The sequence below is a fragment of the Misgurnus anguillicaudatus genome, chromosome 12, assembly GCF_027580225.2.
Source record: "Misgurnus anguillicaudatus chromosome 12, ASM2758022v2, whole genome shotgun sequence".
Classification (NCBI taxonomy): Eukaryota; Metazoa; Chordata; class Actinopteri; order Cypriniformes; family Cobitidae; genus Misgurnus; species Misgurnus anguillicaudatus.
Genome location: NC_073348.2, coordinates 32,259,482 through 32,278,643, shown reverse-complemented (window position 1 = coordinate 32,278,643; position 19,162 = coordinate 32,259,482). Strand labels below are relative to the sequence as shown.

The 19,162-nt window shown below is 37.5% G+C and overlaps 1 protein-coding gene across 25 annotated transcripts in view; it reads right to left on the bottom strand.

The window, feature by feature from the left end:
• The window catches only part of nbeaa (neurobeachin a), a 158,548-nt gene that overhangs the window by 68,512 nt on the left and 70,874 nt on the right, over nt 1-19,162 (bottom strand). For all 25 annotated transcript variants that reach the window (XM_055208098.2, XM_055208095.2, XM_055208107.2 and 22 more), the window contains exons 2-8: nt 14,213-14,444; nt 11,350-11,450; nt 10,939-11,034; nt 10,579-10,700; nt 7,483-7,609; nt 3,797-3,916; nt 3,225-3,371 (exon numbers count right to left, since the gene is read on the bottom strand). In XM_055208098.2, the coding sequence (XP_055064073.2) occupies nt 3,225-3,371; nt 3,797-3,916; nt 7,483-7,609; nt 10,579-10,700; nt 10,939-11,034; nt 11,350-11,450; nt 14,213-14,444 (945 nt within the window). The remainder of the gene's footprint in view (nt 1-3,224; nt 3,372-3,796; nt 3,917-7,482; nt 7,610-10,578; nt 10,701-10,938; nt 11,035-11,349; nt 11,451-14,212; nt 14,445-19,162) is intronic.

Here is a 19,162-nt window from a genome sequence, read left to right as displayed (position 1 = left end):
AGAAAATGTTCTTCTTCAAATATATAAACATACTATATATCAAATGAAAGAACAGACCCTCTGCTTTAAAAAAAACCCATTTCATCCTACCTTCATTAGTTCTCTTTATATCACCTCTCAAATATGTGTAGGTTTCTTCAAAAAAAAAAAATTTAAGCAAAAAGCTGAGATAATTACATTTTTGTGAAGGACTTTTGATAAAGATCAGATGCAGAGCGATCTTTATAACATACGTAGCCTGGGTGCCAACATTTTGAGAACGGGAAGATCGGTGTGGGGTTTCTGCATTGAGGAGCTACTATGCTAGACCCAAAGCTGGTCGAACCAATCAAATTGTCAGGGCGGGCTTTATACGATGATGGACAGATGATCAACAGTAACGTAATGAACCACATCACCAAAGAGCGCGTGTGTTGAATCTGTTTACAACGAAATGGCTGCCGCTGTAGAATTCAGATGTGTGGATTCTGACATTGAGTCTGTCTAAAGGATATCGACAGAGCATTGTTTTAAAAGAGGAACAGAGAAACGCGAGCAAGACATTTGTTGATGTTTTTGCCGTCCTTCCTACGGGATTCGGCAAAAGTTGGTCGCAACTGAAATTGGTATCACGGCGATGCAACTCGCCGTGCATGACGAGATGGATATAATTAGCGGTCGTTGCCAGCTTCTTTTCGGAAGCCCGGAATTGTGGTTGCTGAATAAGTGGAGGGACATGCTAGGCTCCAATATTTTCAAGCCAACGTAATGGGTATCGTCGTGGATGAAGTTCACCTAACGTACAAATGGTAAGAGATAGTGTTACTGTATGACTTAGTAAATACTTAATGTTGTGATATAAACGAAATGTTGTAAACATAGTAGGTGTTGATGTACATTCGTATAATCACAATGTTAGTGTCATTGTAGCGAAATAACTAGCAGTTCAGTCAGGCTGCAAAAGATGTAATTTCAACATACGTCACACACTCCGTTGCTCTGATTGGTCGTAGGTCTATCCAATTGAGTGCAGAGGCATTTTTCGGTTGAGACATGCCTCATAATTATAGCTCAATGGAGCGGTATCAGACTCAAATTCTGACTAGAATTGAGTATGACAACGTCAGGCTATAACATACGGGGAGTTCTTTCTCTTTCACGTGAGGCGTTACTTCCAGGTTGTATAAGTTGCGAAAGTGTGCCTGGTGGATAATAGCGGTATTGCGATAAGCCGGAAATTCGCGTTATTGGCAGGGAGCGTTTTCTCTTAATTGACGAGTTAACTCGTCAATGGCGGGGAAATAGTTAATCTACATATACTTTTGGGTTCCTTACATGAAAGTTCCCATTTTGCGCTCCATGTTTCTACAGTAGCCCAGTAAGAGTAACAGACAAATGAAGAGCACGTTTTATCACTACGTTGTCCCAGATGATTATGTGTTTGTCCTGTGGCGGCCACCGTAGCTTCTCCATGCATTGCGAAAGGGAGGAGTGAGCCGTGGACTTGTTGGTTGCTATTCACTGTTAGATCCAACTAAAATTTACACCTTTGAAAACTACAAATAATAAAACCAATACACACGTTTTACTTTTTTCTTCAAAAGAAAGCATCACTCTCTATTTCTCACCAGTCTCTCTGTTTTCAGAGTCAACCTAAAATGTAAACCTAACCTGAATAAGTCATTCAGTTATTATAGCGTTACCAAATGTATTGCAATATGAACCTTTGCAATATCCCACTGACTTTCGGTATGTCTTGCAGCCCTGCTTGACACTTAATATGTTGTGTACTGTTCACTAAGTAAGCTCAAAATATTATTTCTTACACAAATGTATTGTTTTGCATTAGCAGACATGTATAGCAAGACACTGGAGACATTTTGATTACTTTAATGATGCATGTATGTGCTTTCTAGAATGATGGCATTTAAATTTTGATTGTAATTACATTAATAGTAGTAAACAATTTATTATTGAATATCTTGGGGTAAAGTTGACTTACATGAAAAGCACACTACAAACAGTACACACAAATTAAAACTAGTCAAAACTTGACACATGACTAGTCGACATTGCACCCTCACCCCTTTACAACGGTAACAAATGGCCTTGTGTCTAATTGCTTTAACAGTCCATGAATCCAAACAGTCGGTCCTCTGTTTGACGGAAAGAGAAACAAATGCAGACATGAATACCGAAAGATCAAGTTCTTAAAAATATGTCCACATTTAGCCGTAATGTACGACAACATCATCTGACTGAAGTAAACAAAAGCTGCTTATAATCGTCAGATCATCTGACCCGGGTAAACAAGCTCTATCAGCACATTTCCTACAAGCTCAGAATAAATTAGGCATAGGCAGCCTTACGCTCGGCTAGAGAGGAACATTCTGCGGGAGACTTTTATTTGTTAAGTTATAAAGATTCAAGTTGACAGCCCGGATTCCCCCCCAACGCTATTCTCTAAAAAACACCCATTAATTGGCCGACCAGAACGGCAAGACGCGATTACACAGTCCTCCATTTCCTGTCAATGCTGCTGAACGTTTTATTAAAGGGTTCATCTATGTCAAGTACCGGTTAACCATAAACACTTCTACCTCATCAAGTAGAAGCAGCAATCAGCCCTTACATGCATGTGGACCCTGGAGACCCACGGGTGAGAGGTGTGAGTCCGGTTAATGAAAGAGAAAAAGCCAAGAGAAATAAAGAGGGTACATCAGTTGTTATTAACATCTACCAGGAAAATATAGGGCTGGTGTAGCGGAGGGAATAACCTTAGCAGGGGCGATGGCAGTCAGAGAGACTCTAAAGGACCACAGATCACTTAACTACCCAAACTGCAACATGTAATCAGATACTTTTGTATTGGACAAGTAAGGCTTTACAAGTAAATTTCTGTATTTTTGGCTGCGTTTTCCGTACAACCGTTAACTGAGAAACTGCATGCTGTAATTTATGAAATGTTGAGAGCTTTTTAAAAAAAAAAAAATAAGCATGACTTGTACAGTATAGTACGATTTGGAAAGTACGGTATGCTACTTTAAAAAGCACTAGAAGTACATAGCAAAGACTTTTACTACGTTTTAAAACGGAAATGTTACAATGACCATCAGTGCCAAATGAATCCATTTCAATGCTCTCAATATAGAGTTTAATTACAGCACTGAGCCTTCGGTAAAAAGCGAAAGGACAATTTTTGCGATTCAACTGACTCCACAGGGAGGTGCTTTTAGGGTTTTTACCTTATATCCAGGTCCCAGCTGATGAATAGCGAAGATCTGTGCAGGGTTTAGTGCCTCGCTGAACACGTATACGGCTCCGAGCTGCCCGCAAAACACCCTATTAGCATCAGCGGTCTCAGATGACCCCAGGAAACATTTATCATAGCTCTGCAAGAAGAAAAAGTGATATAAATACCGAACGTGAAGAAAAATACAAAAGGTGAAGCTTATTTCCATCTATCGGTTTAACTTTTTAGGAGTTTTATTTTTTTTGAAAGGCCCTCTGGACCTTTAACTTGTTTTATCTGTTTTTTAGATAGTCTATACATAATGTACATAAAAAAGTTTGCTTAAAGGGAATACTGTACAAAAATACACAGACACACAGTGTACTTTGTCTGATATACTGCACCACTTTCCTTTTGATCCACAGAGACGAGAGTGTATTGAATTTAAAATCGTTTGGACCGCAGTAGCGCAATATTCAAAGAAATAACCAAAATGACTGAAGTTCACTATTCTGGTCTCCCAAGGGTGTAAACACAATAAAAACGTAAAGGATTGGGGTGTAAGGGGAAAGCAGATGCACTTACATCATTGGTGTTCACGTGCCACGCCATGTCGCCGTAGGAAACCAGCTGTCCGTTGACATAGCAACGTATCTCACTATTCCTCCAGCGGTTGTAGATGTGGACTATGCTGATCATGTACCACTGTAAGCAAACAGAACAAAGGTCATTCAGGTAAAGACATCTTAAAGGTACAGTAGCAAAAATAGCATGTTGAATTCTAAAAGGGATAGTTTACCCCAGAATGAAAATGTTACTATAATCCCGTCGTTCCAAACCTTCGTTTGTCTTCGGAATATATTTTTAGATTGTTTTGATAAAAACAGAAAGGCTTGAGAGTGTCCTGTAGACTATTATTCAACAACGGACACTATTCAAGCTCAAAAAAGAATGAAAGTCATCGCCAATAAAGAATATTATGAAGCGATGAAAACACTTTTGTGCGCAAAGAAAACTAAACTAACGACTTTATTCAACAATTTGTTTGTAAAGTTGTTATTTTTATTTGTTTGGGCGGCACAAACGTGTTCTCGTCACTTCATATTCTTATTAAACCTCTCACGGCACATTACTTTTTTGGTGACGTCAAATTCTTTTTTAGGCTTGAATAGCAGTTTACAGGACACTCACAAGCCTCCCCGTTTCCCGCGACAACGCTCAATTCGCGACATTTGCGCGAACTAGACACGCAAATGAAGCGAAATCGCGTCTACCGCGCTAAACGCTTCATTCGTGTCGCAAGACCTCCAGACGCACGTCAACGTGTCTTTACATTGACTTGACATTGAAATCACTCATGCTTGACGCCTCTACCGCAGCTGGTCTGAACCGGGTGTGCCTCATAAGTCTTGAAAAGTGAAGCCGCTGGCTCTTTGATCGCCCCCTGGTGGCTGGACTCTGCTCTAAATAAAAAAATTATTTACACTTCCAATAAAAGTTTCCGAAAGATGGTTTTGGTCCTTTCAAGTAGTTTTTATCACACTGATATATGTTCAAGTGTTCATTTTTTGATAAGTTTCATTTTAGCTAGTAATTTGATGCTTTAGAAATGGGGCGTGTCGTAATGATTGGCGTGGTTGAATTGGTCGCGCAAGTGTTCGGGCGAAAGTGTGATACCGCGGATCCGCCTCTGGCTCCACGGACAATTCCTTCTGCACATGCCTTGGCTCCAAACTGACGTTTTTACGTTACATGGCGGCGACCATGTCGGACATTTTTGGCCTCAATTCATTACAATGGAGGGAGGCAACGTCACGTTGTCCATCTTTTTTTACAGTCTATGGTCTGAACGCAGCATTAGGGATTTGGAACAACATTGGGGTAAGTGATTTATGAAAATATTTTCCTTCTGTGATCAACTATTGTTTTAAAGATGTATGGTGCAAGCCATTACAGAGGGGAGATAAGTGACCTTGTTTGTGAAATCTGGCCTAAAGTCTAATAATCTAATTTTGAGATTAGAAGCATCAAAATTTGATTCCAATCATTGATTTCACATTTATTTCAATCTTTGACATGACCTTACATAGTCAATATTAAAGAAATCAAGGTTATATTTTACAGAATATTCTTTACATTATTTAGGATGATTTTATGTAGAAAACAGTAGATCATTAAAAATGACTTTAATCTGATTTTCACAAACAGGGTGACATATTTGCAGTTTTTACTTAAAATGTAATATTTGCTTATTTTTGCAAACTGAGGAATGCTATAAAAATTATTGAATATTCGACAACATGCACCGCATTGTACAAACAGCTTGACATGAATTGAACCTGAAGCATTCCCTTTAAGCCTTCAACCGAGAAAATTTGCAGAAATGACCCGACTGCATAAATAGAATCCTCAATTTTAAGATCAAGCCCATAAAACATCATCTCATTACACGCTGTATAACGACACAGAGTCGTTCTGTTTGACGGCTGCAATGCCCAAAGCTGTTTTGGTTGTATGAATTAAAGATCAGAGCACTGACGTTTGAAAAAGCTCCAGTGTGGAATAAGACAACACTGATAAAAATCTATCTGTGTCATGTAGAAGTGCCAACCACGTGCCCACGATGCCCGTACTTAAAGTCTATATATACTGTAGATGAGCTCTAAAATCTTATAAGACTCTAAAGACTTTTAAGTCACAAATCGCTTGTAATTACATTTCACAACTTCAACTTCAAAAACCTAATGAAATGTCCATCCCACCTTCCTAGCATCCTATAAAAACATAAGGCGATACTAGCTGGGCTGACAAGGAAAAGAGGGATGAGCCAAAGACCGCTAGACCCAAAAATCCGCCCGCAACTGAGATTTCTGAGCTCTTAATGCCAGTTAAGATTTTGCATAAATGCACGAAGGGGGCTTTGGATTTTCCTCTAAATAGCAACATGTGAAATGCTGTAGACCAGCAAAGTTGCTGTTTTTAACTTGTCCTTCTTCAGATAATATTTTTTACTTTGTTTTTTCTTCCTTTTTGTTCCTTAGTTTTACTCTCTAACATTTAAGGAAGCATAATATTAATCTAAGCAGTCACTAACAAAGTGGCTTATTAAAAATACGGACATTGTGTCCCCCCCACACCACACACAGTTTCAATAGCAGTACAAAGTGCTGAGTAATTGGGTGGGTTGTGCTGGTCTTTTTTTTTAACCTGTGCACACATTTGTAGCATGTGTCTGTGCGTGCCGTGGTCATTGCGGGTAGTGCTGAATTGTAATTGGCACATAATGCTTTTATGTCACCTTTGAGAGCAGACAGAATGAGGCGTCATATACTGCATCAACATCTCTTGCCAAACTGATTTTCATTTGCCATTTAACAGTGTGTGCAAATGATAGCATTATTTGTAGTTTTGCAACATGTGCAAGTTAAAACTGCCCCAAAGGGACAATAAGAGGAGAGGGGTGATCATACCAGATGTTGCTGTATCACAAACCGAAAACTTAAACCGTTTTATGTCCCATAAACCCACAAATAGACCAAGCACTCCGTGTCCTATCACAAAAAATGCATTTTAATTTAAGCTCTTAAAAATTTGGATAGGATGGATAATCGTCCATATTAAATCATGTGCAAGCCTATAAAAATGGTTCTGATTCAATGGAGAGGTGAAATAACAGGTGACAGTATGGGCGTGATTCCTCCTACAGGTCATACTGAGAAGCTGTTTTTCCGGTTATCCTCATAGAAATCCATGTTAATGTTCTTTAAAAGGGAACATAACATGAAAATCTGACTTTTTTTCATGTTTAAGTGCAATAATTGGGTCCCCAGTGCTTCTATCAACCAAGAAAAATGACAAATATCAACCCAGTAACTTAGTTTTGGTAAACCATTCTCTGCAAGCATGTAAAAATAGCTCTGTGAAATTTGGCTCCCCTTGCGATGTCAGAAAGGGATCTTACCGCCCCTTAATCCGCACTATACATTCACGACACTGACATTTAGTGCAGTGATCAGCTCATTCGCATTTTAAAGGACACACCCAGAAATGGCACATTTTTGCTCACACCTACAAAGTGGAAATTTTAACTTCTTATAAAAACGATCTATATAATATTTTAAGCTAGATCTTTACAAACGATTTATTTTTCATCTTAAAAAGTCTTTAAGGTTCAACCTTGACATTAGCAAGCAACAATAATATATTGCATAGTACTCAATGAAAAGTCTTCTGTTCTCAATTTGAGAGTTTAAGCAGATGGTGCATCTCACCTTCCTGGGTTGAAAGTCGTACTTCACACAGTGTTGAAAGCCTTTCCCCTTCGATTTCAGTGATGTCACAATCAAACAATTTCCCACAAAGTGCGCCGAGTAGCCAACCCCTTTGCTGGTACGAAAACTAGGGAATAGACAAAGTGATTTTGAATGTTTGTTGGTCAACCAGTCATACAAACTTTTATCAGTCAGGTTGAAACATCAAAAAACTTTTAAGTAAGAGTAAAGCAAAAACTACTATATATGCAAATTTGACACATTCCTAACAGACCCTTCCTTATCACAGGAAATAGATATTATTTTTTCAATTTCAATTCATGTCCTTTCAACTTAAATCAGCAAAACAAACCCAAATCCTTACCATTTGCCGTTGTCAACCTCACAACTTTATTATTCAGACCACAATACAGCACAATCTGATATCAACATGTTTTCCACAGAAAATAATTTATATTTAAGCTCATTGAAAATATGGAGGTAGGATGTCAAGCTTTATTCTTGAAAAACAAACAAACAAACATGGCTCCCTGACTCTTTGGCACCAGTGCATTCTGGGAGCACTGGCTGCTTTGATAAGGTGACTGACTATCAGTCGAGACCTCAAAGCGGTGCCGTTTCTTCTGCCTCTGCTCTGAGCCTACATAACTACATAATACAACCCTAAGCTTACCACGGTAACACAGAAACAGGATTACAAGCTGGTTTAAGCACGGTCACTGGATCTCTAAAGTGGTAATTTTGAACGCACTATGTTTCCTCTCTTTAATCTGTGCAATAGCTTCTATCACAACATGGAAGATAAACATTATTTGCCATTACAAATATTATAAAAGACCCCCGGGTGTTGCAATGGTGATAATGTAAATCTATTTTAAAAATGCATTATTGCATTGCTGATGCTAAAAAAACTGGACAAGGTGACAGACCTTTGATGAAATGTCAAAAAAATCTACATTATACTGTAGCAGAGGTCAAATGTACAAAATGTACAGTAGCAAAACATCCTTTTAAACTCTTTTCCCACCAGCGTTTTTAAAGAAAGTTGCCAGCCAGTGCTAGCAAAATTTCTTTATTAAAAATAATGAAAGAACAGACCCACTGCCTTAAAAAAGCTTCATCCTATCTCCATTCATCCAATTGTTATCAGTTTCTTTTTTTTTTACAAAACCTGAGATAATTGCATTTTTGTAAAGGACTTTTGTTAGAAATCAGATTGAAAATGATGATCAAAACATACACAGAGTTTTTACTGTTTTTGGATCAGTGGATGCTTCAGTGTTTTATAAGTTGGGTAAGACCGCCACCTAGTGCATAATAGCGGAAATATAAATTGAAGTAAAAACTCGTCATTGGCAGGAAAGCGTTTCCTTTTAATTGACAGGATAACTTGTCAATGACGGGGAAATAGTTAAAAATGAAAGAGGGAGAAAATCACATTTTTATTAACATTTACATATTTAGTAGGTGGGTCAAAAATGGTTTGGCAAGATGAGAAATTAAAAAATCTTTTTCTTTTTACTTGTTTTAAAAGCATGCATCAGGTTTATTTCAATACACATAGTGTATTCATGTTGATTTTATGCAATAAAAAAATTACATTTGCACCATTTTTATGACAGTTAAGACTGAATGGACCTGAAAATGTCAAATGGTGGAACCGCAAATTGCGGCAAAGAGTGAGAAATATTAAATATTTAATTCACCTTGATGGATTTTTAGAGTAATCATCAAATATATATATATATATATATATATATATATATATATATATATATATATATATATATATATATATATATATATATATATAAAATTCTTAATGTAAATTTAAATGCGTTTTTGTAATATTCGTCCTGACATATTCAATTCAATTCAATTCAATTTTATTTATATAGCGCTTTTCACAATTTGGTAATTGTATCAAAGCATATTTAACATATGCTGAAAACAGCTCTGTTTTATAAATAATCTTTGACAAATGATGTAAAAATGTATGTAAAAAAATCATATTACACTAAACTAGATGATTATATTTTATTCCAAATTTTTTTATGAATATATTTATATTTTTATTTAAAAAAAGTTACACCAATTGACACAGACCGGTTACACCACACCGACATTTTTGCAATTATCCCCCAAATATTCTTTCAAAATGAAATAAAACCAGAAATTTTAGACTTGATCATCAAAAAAGAGAATGTATGCAAGTAATCTGCAAATTTATTATGAAATTTTAACCCTTTTACATTTATTTGAACCATACGGACACAAAATATTTAACCTCACGTCATTGACCCAGGTGCTTTTATCAAAAGCGGCTAACAGTACATACAAGGTATATATTTATAGTGTGAACTCCCTAGCAATTAAACCTATGACTTTTTTTCACCAGCTACAGGTAACCATCATGTATAAATGGACCTGGACTTTCAGAGTATCCGAAGTACCACAAAGACCCCTAAATACCCTAAATCCCAAATTATGAGTTATTTGCCCAAGTTTAATACTTAAGGTTAGGAATTTGTTCAAAAGTATAAGCAACAGTGCTGCCTTGGTGAGAATTATGGCAGATGTTTGGTGCAAGTAACCTTGACTAAGATTATAAGTGAAAAAATACAGAAGTAAAATATGGCCACTTGAACGGAGCACTGAAATTAAAGGTCAAACAAAACAGTCCCTCAGAGATCTCAGGGCCGCTCCAAGAAGTCTCCGATTTAAAAAACGACCCTGTTTCGAACACAACCATAGGTACGTCTGAGAATCTTTTTTGACATTTAGAAATTTGTGAATTTATCTGGTTTGCCCTCTGGTACGGCATGCTTTTCTTGGTAACTGGAAAATAGGGCAGGGCTCAGCACTCTTAAATTAGCCTTCTCTTCTTGTGGGCCAGCCCTGTAGAGACACTTACCACTTCAAACAGAAATGGTAATATTAAATTTCATATGCACAGATCTCCCGTGTCTCCAGCACAGCTCGAAGCTCACAGGTGTTGATCCTAAGTTGCTCAAAGCTTCGACATTTTAATAACTGATAGCGCTGGACGCAAAATATCAGCTTTGTTCTTTCTTAATCTATAATACAAATACTCACCAGTATAAGTATGGTTTATCCTTGTCTACATTGATATTATTGAGAGGGTCCATTCGAAACCAAGTGTTGAGAGTGAATCCATTCTGGTAAGGCCACTTAGCAATGGGCGGCAAAGCAATGGCCTGCCGGAGGTAAGAGCAAGAAAATTAGACGGCGTGTTTGCACAATTATGAGAACAATGAAAACAACTTAGCAGAAAGAAATAAAGGCTCCTGACCATTCATATAATAATGTTCTGTTTATTAATAACCTATTCATAAAACGATTTGTATAGAGGTATTAAAAGCAAGACATGTAAAGCTCATATTTATATTGAAACACTAATAATTGTTGCCATAAAGGGTCAGGGGATAGTCTCACCGCCGCACTGCGTCCTGGGAAGTTAAAGAAAGTATCTGGGCCGTGTCGCTGAGGCATCTGATTCAGCACTGACAGGAGCTTAATTGCATGTCTTGGCTGTGGACATAGGAAACATGGACGATAGATGAGACAACAAAAACAGAGAACATAAAAAGAGACGATAAAGAAAAATAAGAAAAAAGCAGTAAACATACTAAAGTTAATATTTGAGACCGCATTTGATCTCATCAAAATGACCACCACTCCAGCCAATTAATAGCCTGTCCATCAAACTTAACCACAGCAGCAAAGTCTGAATCAATACACGACCCAAACAGATCTGTCCGTGGAGAAGGCTGGCAGACAGGAGATCGTTGGCTGGGCCTGTTGCAGGTCTCCTGAGGGATCTGACCCACGACCCCAAAAACTCACCCACATGCCTCCGTCTCCCCTCAGCATGCTGAACAACAGCTTCAGCTCCTTCACCGTGATACTGTAGCTGGCCAAAACCCCTAGCATGTCCACTAAGAGATCTGCAGAAGGACAGAGAGGTACAGTAGGTTGACTCAGCATTATCAATGTCGAGTACTGCAGACTCATAAAGATGATGTCATTGGGGGCAGAAAGCCAGGCATTATCTTCCGGTTGGAGCATTGTGTACAAAGCTCGTTCTCATGAGGCGTTTAGGTTTTAGTCATAACACCTCATTGGCATGGAAACGCGTATTGGCCGTAATGGCTCAATGTCAAACTGCTGATGTAATTTGCGATGCAAGCGATACGTTTGCCTTATGAATTCAAGGCTCTTTCAAATGCAGCGTAGGAGAAAAAAATAATGTAATTTGGAGGAGAATAACAATCCCTTAGCTGTGATGTTTATAGTAGTGTAATATTACTGGGATTTGATTTTCAAAATAACCTTGTTAGACGGCCATTCACCCAAATCGGTTCAAAAATGGACAGAAACTGGAATTATATGAGAACTAATAGATGGATTAGAAGCGGCAATTTGGCAACACGTGCCTCTGTCTATAAAGAATGGTAAGAGGGAGGCTTTTCCTGAACGTATTGCCGATTTTACACATTACTCCTTGCAATAAATGCCGTCCATGGTCTAGTGAGCATAATAATACAGAAATATCGGACACAGAATGCACAATGAGGGCTTCAGTGAGACACAAAATCTATTTTTCCAACATAATGGAGGCGAATCGTAAAGCATTGGGACGTATGGACGAGTGTGTGATACAACAAAGATTAGCACAGAAATTACAGAGTTCTCCTCTGTGAATTGGGTTTTCATATGGTTGAATTATTTCCCCGAATACGCTATTGTAAACAAGAGACACATTCAGAGGTAATAACCTGCATACGCACTAAAAATTACTTTTTCTGTTTTCGAACAATGTGCATGGATGAAACGAGCACAATAAGAGCATGCATAAAAACATGCAATTGGAACTTAACTCGTTCCCCGCCAGCATTTTTCATGATTTTCACAAAAGTTTAATGCCTTTTTTTTTTAAATATATAAACATACTATACATCAAATGAAAGAACAGATCCTCTGCTTTGACGGACACAGCTGTTTGCCCTAGGGCGTTACTTCCGGTATTTATAAGTTGCGAAAGATAATAGCAGTATTGCGGAAACACGGAAATACTCGTCATTGGCAGAGAAGCGTATTCTCTTAATTGACGAGTTAACTGCAGACAAAAATTCTTTGATCTTGCGGCAGGTTTCTTAAAAAATATTTTTAAAAAAATGGAATTATGCAATATGCAATTTTATGCAATGAAATTGCGTGTACTTGCAAAAATCGCGTGAACTTGCAAAAATCGCGCGAACTTGCAAAAAACAGTGTGAACTTGCAAAAATTGCGTGAACTTGCAAAAATCACGTGAACTTGCAAAAATCGCGTGAACTTGCAAAAATCGCGTGAACTTGCAAAAATCGCGTGAACTTGCAAAAAAAACAGGATGAACTTGAAAAAAAACAGCGTGAACTTGCAAAAATCGCGTGAACAAAAACAGCGCGAACTTGCAAAAAACAGTGTGAACTTGCGAAAAATGCTTGAATGTGCAAAAATCGTGTGAACTTGCAAAAATCGCGTGAACTTGCAAAAATCGCGTGAACTTGCAAAAATCGCGTGAACTTGCAAAAAAACAGGATGAACTTGAAAAAAAACAGCGTGAACTTGCAAAAATTGCGTGAACTTGCAAAACAACAGACCATTCATATAATAATATTCTGTTTATTAATAACCTATTCATAAAACGATTTGTATAGAGGTATTAAAAGCAAGACATGTAAAGCTCATATTTATATTGAAACACTAATAATTGTTGCCATAAAGGGTCAGGGGAGAGTCTGATCAAAAACAGCGCGAACTTGCAAAAAACAGTGTGAACTTGCGAAAAATGCTTGAATGTGCAAAAATCGTGAGAACTTGCAAAAATCGTGTGAACTTGCAAAAACTGTTTGCATCTCTTGAATGATGTTCACGTCACATAATCACGTCACTTCATAACGTTCCCATGGCAACAGGGGACATGGCTGCGCTGGTGTGAAGTAAATGCAACTTTTTTCAACTTTCTGCAAACCCCATGTGATTTTTGCTATGAAAATGCGAAGATTATGAAATCATGCAAGCCCTGCATATTTTGGGCACAGAAATCTGCAATTTATGATGTGAAAGTGCGCCGTATTTGAAAAAATGCGACCCCTGCATAAATATGCGGACTTTGGCTGATTATGCGTTGAATCATGCGATCGCATAATCGCGTTTTTCTGGAGGGACTGTATAGCTGGGTTAAATGCGCATTTTAAAGTATTGCATAACAAACTAGTGATGGAAACACCAAATTTCGAGTATATATCCCTTAATTCATTTTTATGTTCGTTTGAGGTGCTTTTTGGGAGAGTAAATGCAAATAATGGGAGATGGAAACGTATTTGCCGAATAAAATTTGACGTGGCGAACATTAAACCCACGAGAATGACTTTTTAGCTGTTTCCGCTTTCATTGTCATTTACCATATATGGGCCTTAACGTCGCCACAATGCTCTTGTTGCTAATGCCCGCATCAAAATTTCTGCATTTCTTCTTCTGTGCACAGCATTCAGTTTGGCGATTACAAGCTGCACTGTAAATTTATAACTTGCCCCATTATAAAACAACTTGCACCTAATTCACATTTGTTTGTTTTTCTTCTTTTGCTATATTTGTAAAGATTCCGAGCTAATGTGTTGCTGCAGAAATGCATGCTGCAGACAAGCTTCAGGTTGGTGCTCACCTGCGATCATGTCATCGACCGAGCTCATCTTCTGCAGCACCTGCTGGATGAGTCCCACCTCGGTGCTGGTCTGCAGGTTGCGGACGCTTTTTCGAAGGATGGCGGTGAACATGCTCCAGATCTCTGCCTGGCAGGTGACGTCACAGTGCTCCAGCAGCTCAACCATGCAGGCGATGCTCTCGGCATCCTGGATGATGAAGTTCATCTCCAGGTCAAACTCGCCACCCACCAGCTGAGAAAAGAAGAAGATAAATAGGTGAATGGATAGATCAAACATAAAGAGGACAGAATAACAGTAAAAATGAAGTTGAAAGCAACTCAAGAGGATCATTTAATGCTGGGGTAGAAAGAATACAATGACGTCTCTCTCACACACATACACACAGATTTATATAATAAACTCTACCTCTCAAACAGCACACTAGAGAGGAGAGGAATGGACAAACCAACCAGAGGTTGTTCCTGCTCTTCACTAAACAATAATCAATGGCACCAGTCTCGAAGTTCAACAGGCATGAAATTGGCCAGTTCTTGGCCATGCAAACCCCAACCCTTTGAGTAAATAAGAAGGTGCTTTGGAAAATAATAGCTGAAATCCCTGTAAATTACATTTTGAGGTTAGTGAGCCCAGAGTAGCCAGGCCTGGCTGTCTTAAGCTGAATTTTTTTAAGACTGTTCTGAAGAAATATTGATTTTCACACTTCATCCAATACCGAGTCGAACTTTATAGGCTCTAGCACTTTTAAAACGTTTTGGTATTGGATTGCCGATAATCTTAGTACGCGTAATTGGCCCGCGCCACTCACCCTTGAGCAGACAATCACCTTGATTATTTCCAATGTCAGTGTGAGGACCTTAAAAGGTACAATATGCAGTTTTCACAGCAAGAGGTCACAAAACAATATCAAAGACGTAGCTTGATGATGCTGTGAAGGAGCACCTCTACTGTCAATGAAAAAATCTAATCTAATAGGACTCACGAATCATGTTCATGGATGATGTAATGAAATAGTTTCACAATCGTTACATTATAACGTAACAACAACACAATGGTGTGCTAGATGCTACAACTACTATTTTCACATGTGGAACTGCGCAGATCGATTAGCACACAACTGTTCTCGTGATATTTTCATGTCATACGGCGATCCGTCTGCGCAGTGCTGCATGAAATCAAACACACCTATCAAGATCGGCGCTTTTTTGGAATTGCGCTCTCAAGCTAATTTCCCCCATTTAGTAAATCTGGCCCTTAATATCTGACTTTAAACATGCGTCAGTGTTCTTAAAAACTCTTGCATACACTGGCCCAGATTATCATCTAGTTATCTATCGTTATTCACTAATAATTAAGCAGTTTAATCACCTTATTCTGTTTTGACCTGGCTTTTACCAGCGGAAACTAGAAGATTTGTTAGAATCACATTGTACCATTCAAAGTCCGTAACAGTCCTAATGGATGAAGCGCTGGAATAACAATACTATTGATTTACCAAAGTTCACCTCTCCCAGAGAGCATTAGTGAATAGAAGATTAATTACGAGCCATTTACTCATCAATTACTGACAGAGAGATGAGGGGTAGTTAAGTGAACATCCAAAAATACAGATATAAAGATGTAGATGTGATTATACAAGGGCACGAGATAATTCATGAGTTCCAAAATGTCAGGACCTAGCAGGTCTTTATGAAAATTAAAACATTAACCACACGTACAAATGCATTTAAATCACTTTGCATAAAGTAGAAAACTCGACACAAAGAGAATGTGCCAAGAATAGACTTGTTTATCGTAGACACACAATGCTTATGAAATAAAAAAAGCCTTGTACAAACACAAAAAGACTGCATAATACTGGTCTCTTTTTGACCCTTGCACCTCGACTGTGATGTTGAACATTATTTTTGGACATCAGCAGAATGCAGAAGCTGTAACAGAATTTAGACAGGACAGAACAGCCTCAACCTCAGTTAAAGGGATAGTTCACCCAAAAATGAAAATTTCTGCGTGCACCTGGGGGAGTAGGGAGGGGTGACAATCGCGCTGGGACATGGTATGGTTTGGTTTGGTTTGGATAATGTGAGTGCACCCTAAATCTATTTTGACTAATTTCGGTAAAAACTTGTTTTCTGTACCAAGAAAGTGAGAAGATGAAAACCACCATTTCATGTTACAAACTTTCACATAGCATCTTTAGGTTATAATAACATTATAAATTCAAATCCATAATTTGATTTTCAAAGGTTTATTATAAAAACTGATCATTTCTTTCCACAAAATGCAAAAATCTATTGAATCAATATATAAATGTGCATTCATCTTTGCCATGTTATATTCATTTAGTTGACTAGTGGTACACCGATAAAAAAATATTAAATGGCATTAATCAAAACACTTTACTAATTGTTTGTAGAATAAAAGGTTTTGTTTGCATTATATATGTGTGTACTGCGTATAATAGTCATGTATATATAAATACAAACAGATGCAAGTATATATTTAAGAAAAATGTATATGTGTATATACATTTTTAGATTTATATATAATTTAATATATTATATATAATTATAAACACTTAATATATAAATAGTTTTTTCTTAACATTATACATGCATGTGTGTGTATTTATATATACATAAGTATTTTAGTACACACACACACACACACATATAAAAAGAAAAACTTTCATTCTGCAAACTATTTGTGACGATTTATAGTTTTGCAGCCCTAGAACAGTGTTTATTTGTTTGTCTTGCTCACTATGACAAATAGCGCATAAACTTTTAATTAAAAATTTTGGGACACACTTGACAGAATTTGTTTATTGTGATCATAAAACAATTGTATTTAAATTATAAATACTGAAAATTATTTTTGTGGACACTAATGATCTTCTCCACCAAAGTAAACTTTTCTTTGTACATTCGAGTGGCGGGATTTAGGCATGGAGACATTTTGCGGGTTATATGTTGCACCTTTTGTTAAATTACCATGAGTGGTAACACTTTATTATAATGTTCATGATTTAACATTAGTTAATGTATTAACTAACATGAACAAACCATGAGCATTACATTTGTTACAGTATTTATTCATCTTTGTTAATGTTAGTTAATAGAAATAAAGCTGTTCATTGTTTGTTCATGTTAGTTCAAGGTGCATTAACTAACGTTAACCAAATTTTAATAAAGTATTAGTAATTGTTGAAATTAACATTAATAAAGATTAATAAATGCTGCACAAGTGCAGTTCATCATTAGTTCATGTTAACTAATGTTGTTAACTAATGTTAACTAATGAACATTATTATAAAGTGTTACCAAATGAGTCTTTGGTTCATATCCTACTATTCTAAAAGTTTGATTATTTGTGACATGAGCAACAAATGCATATAGGTGTCTCCTATATGGTGTAGTTTAATAAAAATTCAGATGCTCTTGTAAAAATAATTTGGGTCAACCTCTGGCACAGCTTCTTAAAACTAAAAGTCATCAAATCCCCCATCAGCTTGTCACTGAAACACACCTGTCATCAGTATTAGACATGTTTTTGCTGAGATTTTATATTGTCTTTATAAAAGTTAAAGCGAGTGCATAATGTTGCCTTTTACTTGTGGGTGAGGAACCATTGAGGGGATGGTTTAGGTGGGTTGGGGAGGCACCGAAGAAGGGGTTTGCCCAGGGCACCATACAGTACAAGAACCGCAACTGCTTACTCCTCCATGGCATCTGTGCTTACTAGGAATCCTTTTTGTTTGATACTTTGCTTTGTTGTACAACAACAACTGTTTAAACAGTATCCATACAGTATGTTAACAGTTCATTTTCAAATATTACACGGCGTCCGGCACTAAAGCTGTTGCAAAGAAATGATTCATCCACCGGGTCCCATTTCTCCACCCACCCTCTCCAAATAATCAATTACATTCCAGACATGCAATTGTCTTTGGAAGCGAGCTAATTCATCTCGAAACAAGCCCAATAATGAAAGGGGTAGAATCTGATTTGCACGGGTTTTACCGTGCTGAAAAACAACTACGGGCATACGGGCAAATCAAAAGTGTTCTTAAGTGCTAAATTACTCGGCAGATAATATGATAAACGTAGCAACCACACGTCAACGCCAGATGAACGTCTGATTGTCTCAGGGTTGGTGCTAAATCAATTGATTTATCGACTATACATTTGAGGTTGGGGTTTGGACTGAGGCTTTTGGGGGAACATTTGCGTTTAATGTGACGGCGAGCGAAAAATTCAAAGAGAGAAAGGCATGAAAGTGAACTAATCTGTGCTTGCCCACTTTAAGTGCAGAGAGACGGCAGGGCATTGATCCTCGACATCCAAAATCCATTAGTCGAAATTAGGCCAAAGCCTAAAGGTACAGAGAGGCACAGGAAGAATTAATTCCCCTTGTATTGGATTTCTACCTTCCATTGACAATCTCAATTATAGCACAAAACACCTCATGAGCTGTCCGCTAAAATTTAGATATTTTACATTTTTCATTTTGTATGAAGAGGTTGGCTGAAAACGGCAAATCAAAACACCTTCATTCATTAGCTGCTCTAAATGCTCGCCTATGAACCTAATGATGTTAACTGTAAAAGGAAGAAATGGTACAAAGCGAAACGCCAGGTTGCCTAGCAACCGTCTATCATACAGTACATTTACATTTTATATTTATAAATATTTGGCAAATACCAAAGTGACTTCCAAGTGCATTTATGGTATATGTTTTAAGTACGTGTGGATTGAATCTTATAACCTCTGCGCTGCTAACGCAATTCCCTTCCAATTGAGGTATACAGGGAGACAATGCACAATACACCATGTCGTCCCCGATTTCCATTTTTGGCAATGTGACGGTCACGCTAAACATATGACATGACAGCGAGAAATGCGAGTTGAGAGCAGATACTGATTGAGTTTTATGCCCTCTGCTGCGAACTC